Source organism: Dromiciops gliroides, chromosome 6 (genome assembly GCF_019393635.1).
Source record: "Dromiciops gliroides isolate mDroGli1 chromosome 6, mDroGli1.pri, whole genome shotgun sequence".
Taxonomy (NCBI): Eukaryota; Metazoa; Chordata; class Mammalia; order Microbiotheria; family Microbiotheriidae; genus Dromiciops; species Dromiciops gliroides.
Window position 1 is genome coordinate 103126573 of NC_057866.1, and position 12670 is coordinate 103139242.

General features: G+C 44.4%; 1 protein-coding gene across 7 annotated transcripts in view; it reads right to left on the reverse strand.

Annotated features, from left to right (window-relative positions):
* PPFIBP2 (PPFIA binding protein 2) overlaps window positions 1-12670 on the reverse strand; it is a 208386-nt gene that overhangs the window by 14860 nt on the left and 180856 nt on the right. For 3 of the 7 annotated variants that reach the window (XM_043971119.1, XM_043971123.1, XM_043971122.1), the window contains 10 exons: window positions 9900-10003; window positions 8625-8692; window positions 8369-8440; window positions 7637-7694; window positions 6178-6219; window positions 4430-4562; window positions 2547-2579; window positions 1705-1846; window positions 1404-1532; window positions 650-800 (listed from right to left, as the gene is read on the reverse strand). In XM_043971119.1, the coding sequence (XP_043827054.1) occupies window positions 650-800; window positions 1404-1532; window positions 1705-1846; window positions 2547-2579; window positions 4430-4562; window positions 6178-6219; window positions 7637-7694; window positions 8369-8440; window positions 8625-8692; window positions 9900-10003 (932 nt within the window). Of the gene's footprint in view, window positions 1-649; window positions 801-1403; window positions 1533-1704; window positions 1847-2546; window positions 2580-4228; window positions 4328-4429; window positions 4563-6177; window positions 6220-7636; window positions 7695-8368; window positions 8441-8624; window positions 8693-9899; window positions 10004-12670 lie in introns of all 7 variants that reach the window. The other 4 variants (XM_043971121.1, XM_043971120.1, XM_043971124.1 and 1 more) reach the window with 2 other exon arrangements.

The following is a 12670-nucleotide window of genomic DNA, read 5'->3' on the forward strand; positions in this document are numbered from 1 at the left end:
TGTGGACTTTGTCCGTGGGATTTTTGGGGCAAAGATACTGAAATGATTTGCTATTTCCTTCTCTGATGTGCCCCCATTTTACAGATGAGGAACTGAGGCAAACGGAGGTTAAATGACTTGTCTAAGGTCACTCACAGCTTATTAAGTATAGGAGGCTGGATTTGAACTCAGATCTTCCTGACTTCGGGCCTGGTGCTCCTTCCATTGTACCACCTGGCTGCTGTGTTTTCTTTGGCAAGATGGCTCATGTTTTGTACGACTTCACATTTATAATCAATATTATGTTGCTTACCTTCTCAAGGGGTAGGGGAGGGGTGAAAAAGAGGGAGAGAATTTGGAACTCAAAATTTTTTAAAATGTTAAACATTTTTGTACATGTGATTGGGAATTAATGAAACAAACAAAAATATTAAAGAATAAAATAAAAGCTAATTTGACATTTTTCAGCATGAGAAATGCTAGTTTGGGCTCTGGTTCTCTTCTCAGCAGACACTGCACCCCAGATGCCTTCCTGACTTCTAGCTTGTTTCTCTTTTCCCTCCCTGCCAGACCCCAGGCATGTTCAAGACAGCTGGGGTCCTAGAATCTAGTAAAAGGGCAGCTCCTGTAATGCGGATGAAGGCTGGCCAACCTCCCGGTCTACCCTCACCTTTTCCATGTCCTGAGGCGTAGCCGTCAATAGTGTGTGGCCAGAGTTCACCCACTGCCTGGCAAAGATCACGTACTGACCCAGACCAAAGTCCTCCAGCCATGAACACACTTGCTCCGTGTTCCACTGGGCAAAAGGAGCGTTGGAATCACTGAAAGACAGAGGACACGCCTGTCAGGGCTGGTGCTTGATTGCAAGGGGAGCCTGGAACAGATTCTTGTTAAAACGGTTTTTCTGTATAACAGAAAGATCAGCCAGCCGCTGACAGATGTCAGAGACCAAAAAAGTGCCACTGCAGTTGTTAAATATAGGGAAGGACCCAGCACACTGCAGAGAGTTGTCAGGGACTTGGGCAACCATCCCGTCCCACTCATGAGCATCAGGCTAAAAGTAGGCCCCTACGCAATTTGTTCTTTGCCTGATCTGGAACCAAAAAGAAAAAAGCCTAATCCTCCTTCCCTATGATGGCCCTTAAAATTCTGGCAACAGCCAATATGTCCCCTTAATTTACTATTTTAAAAAACCCAAATAAACCTTAAAGACACTTTTTGAAAGCCAAGAAGAATCAGTTCATATTATAGACTAAATGAACAAAACACCTAAATTTCCCTTCTTAAAGTTTCCCATGGCTCATTTCTCTGGTGACTTTACACTGGTTTCTAACAGGCAATCATGGTTCCTCTTAGAATCTTCAGGCATGTAAGTTCTCCTTCCCCAAGCGCTCTCGCTACCCGAATTCTGAGAAGGATGTTACCTCTTCTGAGCTTTGGGGTCTCTGGTCCTGGACAGCCTCGGTCCTGCAGTCGCCCGGAGCCCACCTCGGCGGAATTCCGCTATTCCTATTGCATCTGTGTTGAAATTGCCCGATTGAGTTCTTCTTATTCTGTGTGGGTAGAAAACCAAAGGAACCATCAAATGATGCTCTAAGATTAATGGATGGAGGCCTTTTTCTCATTCAAAACAACCCCTCCCTCCACTTCCCTAACACCCTTCCCCCACCCCTTAGATTCCCTATACTCCAAAAACAACAACAACAACAACAAAGACAAACTTACTTTCCCCAGAATTTCCTGATGCCTTTGGGACTCCGTTTCATTTCTGGAGTTAGTGGAGACTGGGGCCCGGAGTCAGTTCCAGAAGAAGTAGGTGAAAGGTCATTTGATGTGACAGTATTATCCAAATTGCTCTCAGTTTCTCCTGAGGGAAAAATAGTAAAACTAAGTTGAGGGAGAGAAAGGGGAAAAATGTTTTCTTAAACGGCATTTTGGAATCAGCCCATCCATGCCTTGGCTCAATGATATCTATACACATATGTCTGTGTATATATTGAGGCATACATATAGACACATATATGTGTCTATATTTAAAGTCTAGGTGTCTGTCACACTGAGGTTGGAAACTCTGTGACTATTCATGGGCTTGATCCCTCTACTGACTGGCATGGGAGCTTGGACTTACTGTTTCCAACCCAGGCTGATTCTATCCTCCTTAGCCACCCTGGTGGCTCTTGGGGGTTCACCATATCAATGTTGCACTTAGTGGGGACACCCAATCAACTTAGCCCATTGACGCTCAGAACGCCCAAGCTCAAGCAATCCTCTAGTCTCAGCATCCTCATCAACAGGGATACACCACCATGCCTAGCCTCGGGGGGAAAGACCTCACAGAAACACGGCTTTGCATGAAATAGAGGACTTTGCAAATGGACACGCAGAATCTCATAGCTTAGTCTGGAGAGTTGACCTAATTGCTCAACACTGCGTGGCCAACCTATGCCTCTAGGCTGCATAAGAGTTTGGGAATAGCCCAAATAGAGTCATTGGGAAAGGAGAAAGCGGACAGGCTGCCAGGGGAAAGCCATTCTCACTGCCAGCCTCACCTGGAATGATCACAGTACCTAATATCGGTGCACTGACACTCCGGCCACGAGCTCCAACCATCCAAGAAGCAGAAAAGCCACATGAAGGAGCGAGAGGGACCCCAGGCCAGCCCAACAGAGCGATGAGGAAGCAAAGAAATGAACAACAGTGTCACAGAGCGAGAGAGGAAAATAAAACAGAGAGAGAGAGAGAGAACAAAACTGGTGGAGGACTTGGGGCTAGTGCCCATGTGGTGCTAGGGCGCCCGTACCAGTCACTACTGCATTGGAAGGCAAAGAAAAGGCTCCTAAATCACATGACCCAGGCTTCTGGGCAGTTTTCCATGCTTCGGATGCTGTTTTTCCTAAGGAGATTTTAACTCCTCACATATACCCGCCTGTCCAGCCCGTTCCATCGGTAGAGGCAGGAAAAGGAAAGAAGTGATGGGCTAAATGTGGATGCCCAGACATGGGGGAAAGAAAGGAAAATGGAGCATATCTCAGATCCATACCACGAGGCTTGGGAGCAGTCCAATATGGGACTAGAAAACAGATACTGCTAAAGATGGCTCACAAACTGGAGGGCGAGGAGGATACTAACTAACTCCCACTGGGGTCTCAGAAAAACAAATGAGAATCGACATAAAGGGCGTTGCAAAGGGTCAGGTGAAAGATGCTGTTGTTGTCATCCGTCATCATCACCACCACCACCACCACCACCACCACCACCACCACCACCACCACCACCACCACCATATTATTGTCATTATCATTATCGGTAGTAACAGTAGTAATGGTCAGTGCCAGGAGCATTTACTTGGCTCCTTTCATCCTTAAGTCCCTCTTTCTGAGCTATTAACCCCAAAAGATAAGAGGATTATAGGGAGGACTTGAAAAAAATTCGTCTTTGACAGAAATCTTCATTCTTGTGGTCTTCAAACACCACACAGTGTGATAATAGTCGAAAGAATAGTAGACTTAGAATCAGGAGGGATATGGGTCCAAACCCTGACTCTGACACTTAAAAAGCTAGATAAGCATTGGTCCTGAGTCTCAGTTTCCTCATCAGTAAAATGGGGATGATGATTATAATAGTGATCATCAGAACTAACTAAAAAAGATTAGCAAGCTATGGTTTCAGAGGAAGAAAAGGGGTCAGTAACTTCTGGCCAGGGCATCCATGGGAACAACTGTTTTCAACAGTGACCTTTAAAAACAGCTTTCTGTTTACCTATCAAGGCCTGTCATGAATGAGGACAAGCCTCAGTTTCCCCACGTGTAAGATAAGGGATTGGATTATATGGCCTCTGAGGCTCCCTCTTGCTTATTTTAAGTCATCAGAAAGTTCTATTTTTCCAATGAAATAATAATGAAAAACAACATACCCTTGAGTTTTGTTTAGGGAGGAGAAACGGGGAGGTGGAATCAATGGTTCCTAAAGGAACAATTAAGATCCTGCTCCCTATACTCCCCCTTCCCTAATCTGCAATGCTGAAACTTTTATAGGTGGTTGTACAACCAAACTAGCTGTATATAGGGGGGTGTTTTTTCACCTGTTTTTTTACATTTATCCAAAACCAAAACACCCAGCTCTCTGGCACCTGCATTACCCGGAAAGGGATGCCAGCTTTGCTCCTCATTGTTATTACACTAAACAACAGCCACTTAACTTTGACCTTAATTATGGCCCTCTAGGTGTAAGTGTAGATTAAGCTTCATACCACATGATCTCTCCCTGTGGCTCCTTCCCAAGCTTGTGTGATGGCCAGGTGTGGATTTGTTAGAGAAAGCCAAGAATTTGCCCTGGATAGAATATGGCTCTGCAACAGAATAGTTAGGCACGCCTCTCAGAACATATATGCAGAAGCCTGCATATTCAGGTCCAGGGCACTTAGGTCAGAGGTTAGACAATAGGGACTTACTCAGGCTAGGCAGGCTGCTCCCTGAGGTCTGAGAAGTGGATGGGATGGCTATTCCAGGGTCTCCATTGTGTGCAGTTCCAGGAAGTTTCCCTGGTAATGTTTGGTATTTGTTTTCTCCTAGGAAAAGGGTGTCCTTTGGAAAGAACAGAAATATGGTTTAGGTTATTGTAACAAGGATGCAGTCTTTGCTAATGTCTTAAGTTAGGGTTCTTAACAAATACAATTAAAAAAAAATATTTTGTAGGACTATGAGGGTTAAGTGACTTGCCCAAGGTCACAGAGCTACTAAATGTCAAGTGTCTGAGACCGGATTTGAACTCAGCTCCTCCTGAATCTGGGACCTGTGCTTTATCTACTGCACCACCTAGCTGCCCCCAAATACATTCTTCTTTTTTTTTTTTTTTCTTTATAGCCATTCTAACTGCCTTTACTTAGAAATGGATAGTACAACAGGTCATTTATTTATGGGGAGGTGGGGGTGGGGGGAGAATATATTATAGCCTGGCCCAATACAGAGGATGCATTCAAAAAAACTGATCACAAAGCTGGCACGAAGGACAACATATTTTAATGGCAAGATATCAGCTCAGGGCTGAAAGTAGATTATCTGACCAATTCTTAACTTGTCTTGTTGATAAATTCATTTCCCAGAAGGTAAGGGAATAATGAAAAGTCACTGTTAATATGGGCTTAATCTTGTCTCAAAAGGAAGAGCTAGATGGTAAAACAGTAACAGAAGCACAGGGATACAGTGACCTTTCATCTGGGAGCTGAGGAAAATGCCAGGGATTATGGTCAGACACATGTCCTATATTTTAGGAAATCAAGTTTCAAATCATTTAGAGGAAAGAGGGACTTTCTTTTCATGAAGAATGGGAGACTTAAATTCAGGTCTTTCTAAGTCTGGGCTGACTGTGGTAGTGTTTCCCCATAGACTAGGCTAGAACGTGCCAGTAAGGTATAGCAGAAAGGATACCATTAGTGGTTGACTTGAGGCAATACAGTGCAATAGGAAGACCCATGGCTCTGGAATCACAGAAGCTGGGTGTGAATCCCAGCTCTGGTACTTGCATGACCTGAAATGGCCCATGGTTTCCTCACTTAAGAACAGCAATCATTTTCCATCTCTGGGCCTTGGTTTTTTCCTCTCTAAAAGTGTTAGCCTAATAACCTGTTTGTTTTTTTTTTTAAGTGAGGCAATTGGGGTTAAGTGACTTGCCCAGGGTCACACAGCTAATAAGTGTTAAGTGTCTGAGGCCAGATTTGAATTCAGGTACTCCTGACTCCAGGGCCGGTGCTCTATCCACTGCGCCACCTAGCTGCCCCAGTCTAATAACCTCTGGTCCATGATACTTTCCAGCTCTGAATCTATGATTCTACAATGATTCCTTGTAACACAAACTGGTCATCTGTCAGAAGAAAGTCTGTCATTATCATTATCGGTAGTAACAGTAGTAATGGTCAGTGCCAGGAGCATTTACTCCCCTCATTCATCAACCCTGAAAGGATCAGGGGCTGTCACATTGGTCTGAGTGTGTACCGAGGTGATAAATCAGTCACATAAGGTACTGGGGTTTAGACTGTTTGGTAACCAGCTCTTTTTTCTTCTTGCCTCCATCTAACACCCAACCCCAAAGCCCACCCTCTTTGTGCTGGGGGAGAAGTAAACCCCTAAAAGCAGACACTGTACCCAGCAAATACCACATCCTGTTATGGCAAATGACAAGTAGACAACACAGTGAATATACCTCAGGTCCTACAACAGGCACGAGTGGCTTCCCGTCTACATACTATGGAGTTGTAGGGAAGACAGTTTCCATTTGGTAGAGAAAAAGCAACAAGACAAGTGTTAGTATTAAATATACACAGAGCTCTCACTCACTGTCCTAACTTGGCCATTCCCCCCTTCATACCTGAAAAGACTATTATTTTTCCCACCCCCAAGATAATAATCATCAGTCTTTTCTGGTGAGTTCACAAATGGGAACCATGAATCCTCAGTGGCCAAATGAAAATGATCAATGAGCTCTGGACAGGAAGACCATAATGACTCATGGAAGGTAGCAACAGATGCTGAAGGTTTAAGCCACTCTTCCTCTTTCCCTCTCTTTGTGTCAGTCAATAACGGGAGTTTATGGTAGGTGTATGGATACACCAAATGACAAACACATCTCTTATAATTAGTCATTTAAGGACACAATAAAGGACTTCCAAGGTACATTTCAGAGCTGTGATTCTGAGTCTATGGTTACTTGGCTAGGGCAGAGTGAAATATTTAATTCTAAATCTGAGAAAACCCAAGTGAAAGGGCTGATATTTCCTCTGGCAGAGGGGTCAATTAGATGGACAGGTGCTGCTCTTCTTGACACTTCAGGGCTGAGGGAACAAGAATAGATTGTGTCTTTAGCTTCCCTTCCTTGGAAGAATATTGATTCTAGTCAGTTAGCACACTCTGGTAAAGACTGGCATAATTTCACACTGGAGCTTACCTGAGCGGGCTTCCCTGGCTCTCTTCTCCTAGTCTGAACACTGCTGCTAAACTGGCTTTTTTTGGGGCAGGGCAAAGAGGGTTGTGACTTTCCCAGGGTCACACAGCTAGCAAGTGTCAAGTATCTGAGGCTGGATTTGAACTCAGGTCCTCCTGAATCCAGGGCCAATGCTTTATCCACTGTGCCACCTAGCGGACCCCTAAAATTCTCTTTTCTTGCAGACTTCTTAAAGCACCCACACTTGACACTATACAACTTGGTGCTTGCTTGGATGCTGTTCTGCATGACTAGTACAAATAAACATTGCAGACTTTCAAAGCTTAAAGAGTGCTTTTCATACATTATTTCACTTGATTCCCTGGGCTATTTCTAAAGCATGGGGCTTGGAGTCGAGAAGACTTAAGTTGGAATCCAGTCTCCCCCACTTAGTAGGTGTGTGACCCTGGGCAAGTCACTGAACCTCTCTGAGCCTCAGTTTCCTCATTTATAGAATGAAGATGAAAATAGCACCTCTCTGCCAGGGTTGCTGTGAGGATCAACTGAATTAACTGACGTAAAGTGCAACTGATGTACAGTACAACTCTAAGCCCTAAATAAATGCTAGCTTTTACTCTCTTGATTGTCTTTCTCCTCTTGTAACCCATAAACATTGCCCACCATGGTGCTGGTCATGGTATAGGCAACCAATAAATGTCAATTGATTGAATGACAGGCAAACCTTTTCCACAGAGCTACTTTGCAGGTCTTCCAGACTACTGGACAGTTTTTCCTGAGTCCTTAAGGAACAAAAAAGCAAAAAGCAAATGATTACTAGGGCGCAGAATGCACGTGCTAGAATGATACCACTAGAGCAGATGAATTGGGCTAAGTTGGACAGCACAGATGTTTTAAACTTAAACCAATTTATTTTCTTTTTGGCTCAGAGTTCAGAGGATTTATCCATTCAGACCAACCTCATTCCAGGAAATGCCGTGCAAAGCTGAAGGAAGGGACTGTAATAACCAGAGGTCCATCTGGAAAGCACATGCTGTCCTTTGAGGTTACCTGCTTCGGTAGCTTCTGCCCTCCCTTTAACAAGATGGCCCAAAGCCAGGGCATCTCTGTATTTGCTGACATTCTGTGTTACTGAGGGAAGCTAATGCCCCCTTGCCCCAAGCACATGTGTGTGTAAGTTCCTGGGGGAATTTGAGGAATGATCATGGACATCCCGACCAATTACCCCATCAAAAACTCATTAAAAAAAATGACCCTAATGTCCTCCAACAATCTAAAGCCTTCTCTGAAGGATGCAGAGTTGCAAAGGCCAAATTCCAGCACCTGGAAGTATTGGCTGAACTGAATGGAATCCCTAACCTTTGAGCTGCTCTCTTCCTTTCTAGAGCCACATCGGATTCCATATCTAGTGAAGCCCTGAGCCTGAGGGGAAGGCAGAGAGAAGCACGGCTGGTACCTGCTCTGCGTTTCCAGAGAATCCTCTTCACAGTGGGAAGTCTGACCATTGCTGGCATCCAGGGTGCTTCCACTGTCAAAGGAAACACCATGCCCAATTAGAGTTAGGTAACAGCTCACTCAGCTCAGGACCCATACACCCGCCAAGCTGCCCAATGGGTAGCTTGTTGTCAGGGGTTGGGACACAGAAGGAATGACCCTCAAGTCTAAAGAGCAATGCAGAGGGGAATGAATGTCATAAGACAGTGTCTTCTTACCTTGTTTCCAGGATTTTCTGAGGCAGGGGAGGAGCCCCCAAGATAGGGGAGATACATCTTGGAGACATCTGCAGGGGACACAGAAGAGTCTCAGGCACCCTACTGGACACACTCTGGCACTGAGATCTACTGAATAGAGCCCTATTTTCTACAGCCCAGTTTCTTTTAGACTCAATGTGAAGAAAGATTAGATCAGAGGTCAGGGACACCTAGGTTCTAGCTTTCTGGGCTTTGCAGCCACGTTAATCTCTCTGGGAAGTTCTCTCACCTGCAAAATGACAGAACTGAAAGACAAACAACTTGGAAATACTTAAGAACTCTGACCAGTGATAGGACTTAGCACAATTCCCGTAGACCCACGATGAAACATACTACCATCTCCTTATCAAGAGGGGGCATCTAGGTGGTGCAGTGGATAGAGAACCAGCCCCAGAGTCAGGAGGACCTGAGTTCAAATCTGGCCTCAGACACTTGACACTTACTAGCTGTGTGACCATGGGCAAGCCTCACCAAAAGAGAGAGAGAAGGGGATGGGGAAGAGGTGATGTGTGCATCGTGCAGAATGAGACATCTATTTCTGGGGACATGGTTAAGGTGGGAATTTGTTTTGACTATTCATTGTTTTTGTTTTGTTTTTTGGCCGGGCAATGAGGGTTAAATGACTTGCCCAGGGTCACACAGCTAGCAAGTGTCAAGTGGCTGAGGCTGAATTTGAACTCAGGTCCTCCTGAATCCAAGACCAATGCTTTATCCACTGTGCCACCTAGTGGCCCCTTGACTATTCAATGTTAAAAGGATTATTTATTCCTAGTTTGTTCTTTAACTGGGGAAGGGAGAAGACAGAATTTTTGTTTATTGAAAAATACTGAAAAAAAAAAATTTAAACACGATTGGGCTAGAAAACCCCCCATTTCTTCTCTCTCTTACTCTAACATTCTATGCTCTGTGATTTTTATTCAGGTTCTGCTTTGGTGGCCCTCAACTTGGTAAAGTCTGTTTATGAATCATGGCTGGCCCTCTGAATGAACAAACTCTGTAAATCCTTTCCAGATGATAAATCTATGTAACCCAACCAGCCCAGGATGCTCTGTTTAATGAAAATGAGTTGTTTAAGCTTCCAGACTGGTTCATTTACTTAGCCTGCTACTAATTGGTTGCATGAGTTGGGTAGCCTTACAAAGGTAGGCCAGACCCCTCCCTCTCTTCTAGCCCAGAGATCAGGGCCTGCCCCCAGGGCTGCTTTGGGTTTAAATAATCAGATAAAAAGTCTAATACCTCCAGTTTCACTGTTTCTCCAGGAGATTTGTTCACCATATTCCACTTCCTGAAAGATCCTTCCTTTTCTTCTTCTCCACTGGAAAGGATTCTTTCTGAAGAGCCTGAGGGGAAAGAAAAAGGGAAAATAACTTTATTCAGAGTAACTTCATTGCAGAGATTTGATTGCAGCTTTTCCTTCTCTAGAATAAAAGTAAAATAGAGGGGCAGCTAGGTGGCGCAGTGGACAGAGCACCAGCCCTGGAGTCAGGAGTACCTGAGTTCAAATCCGGCTTCAGACACTTAACACTTACTAGCTGTGTGACCCTGGGCAAGTCACTTAACCCCAATTGCCTCACTAAAAATTAAAAAAAAAAAAAGTAAATTAGAAGGAGTGAGAACAGACTGCTAATGCCTTCCGCTCTGTTACCTTCCATTTTCTCGGCATGTAGCTTGTAGGATTCATGGACATACTGTCTCCCCTATTAGAATATAAACTCCTTGTGGGCTCTTTTTGCTTTTTCCTTGTAGCTCTGGTGTTCAGTACAGTGCTTGACAGACACCCTGCTTGGCATTCAAATATGGCTTTTGTTCCAAACTGACTTCACATGATTTTTCTTCATGGGCTCCACATTCCAGATGAACTGACCTCCATACGATTTCCCAGTCCTAGGTATTCCACCCTGAGCCTGCATAATAATCGTGCCATTTATATTATCCTCATTTTCCTCAACATCCTCACTTAAGGAAATGAGGTTAAGTGATTTGTCCAAGGACACCTAGCAAGTATCTGAGACAGGATTTTAACTCAGGGCTTCTACTGCATCAGTCTTTGCATAGGTTGACCCTGTGTCTGAAATGCCCTACTTCCTCACCTCTGCTCGGAATCCCCTCTTCCATTCAAGACTCTGCTCAAGCGAATGGATGGATGGATGGATGGATGGATGAATGGATGGATGGATGGATGGATGGATGAATGAATGAATGAATGAAGTATTTATTTGCTAAGGGCTTCCTAGGCACAACACATGTTGCTAAGAGCAGAGAGCAAAGAGATAAGTTGAGACAGTCCCTGCCCTCATGAAGTTCACGTTCTGTGGGGGTTTCAGTCAAAGGTCAGATGGAAAGGTCCTATAGTTCTCAGTCTAGGTCTCCCACATGAGGCCCTGAACACCTAGTCAATGGGGGCTTTCTTCTTCCACAGTGGGGGGCTAGGTGTTGCCATGGATAAAGTGCTGGGTCTGGAGTCAGGAAAACTCATCTTCGTGAGTTCAATTCTGGCCTCAGACACTTAAGAGCTGTGTGACCCTGGACAACCCTGTTTGCCTTGGTTTCCTCAACCGTAAAATGAGCTTGAGAAGGAAATGGAGAACTATTCCAGTATCTCTGCCATGAAAATTCTAAATGGGGTTGTGATGAGTCGGATACAATTGAAAGTGACTCAACAACAAAATCTGCCATCAACCCACCCCTGAATTATTATTTACTTTGTATGTGTTTTCTATTTATTATTCATTTATTGATCTCTGTCCCCTCCTCCCTACCCCTCCCTCAGTAGCCAGTAATTTCCTGGGAGGCAAGGATTATTTAATTTTTGTATTTGTAACCCCAACAGTGTCTAGCACAGGGCAGACACTTTAATACATGTGGATTTTAATTTTCTATTGCTACACTGATTTCCCCAGGGGATCTAAAGAGAAATTCTCTTCCACTCTAACAGCTTTATACATTTTCTTCTGAAGTGAAACTTTACAGGATGGGGCCCCGCAAACTCTGGCTTTTACCCAGATCATCTCAAGCCACAGAAACCTCACCCTTGCTGTCCACAATGTGGTTCACCTATGACTACAGGAAGTTAGGCCCCAGTAGCTCTCAGACCGAATACCCTCTCTGAGGTGCCAAAGACAGGCCCTGGAGGCATCATGACTGGGCAATGGGTCTGGTGGGTGGATGAGGAAACCAGGGCAATGTTTCCAAGTTTACTCTCCTCTGCCCTTATCCTGGGGTAATCCTGCTGCCAAAGGGCTCTGGGATTGCATGAGCTTCCTCAAGCTTGTCTCATCCTGAGAAGAAGCTCGTAAACTTCCATGTTTCATCAGAATCCTTAAGAACAGTAATGGGTGCAAACCACCAAGAGCTTTGCCTGACATTGTAACAGGCTTTGCCCATGGGAACCAAAAATAAAAGAGCTGTTGCATCAGTGTGTGGGCAGCATATGTGAAGATAATTACAAAAACAACTCTCATTGTCCAAGGTCTTACAAGTAAGAACACAGGCTCCTGTGAATGCAATTTAAGAGGTGCTATGAGCCCTCAAAAGCCACTGGGCACCTTCCAAATGAGCCATGAGGTGCATAAGCCCCATTCCCCTGCCAATGCCTGGTACAAGGTTAATAAATTCTTAATTAATCAATCAGTTCTTGATTGATGGAAGGATGGGGGATGGGGGATGGGGCTGAAGGGGATCCATAGTTCTTCCGACTCTGATGTTCTCTATCATAAAATGAAATTCCAGTTTGTATTTATTTGGGGCTGCTCCTTGTTGTCTCCAGTTGATGTAGGGCACAAAGATATAGCATGGCACAGTAAAAAGAGCACTGGCTTTTAATTCAAAGGGCCTGGGTTCAAATCCTACCTTTTGATGATAAACACTTGTGTGACCTTAGGCACTTAAACAATTGGGAAACCACTACTAGGCCACTTGAAGTGTCTGACACAGAAGAAAGGGATTGTCCTAATTCTCCTAGGCCTATTTTTCCCTCACAGGAATTCCAGGTATGGAAGGTTCTTCAT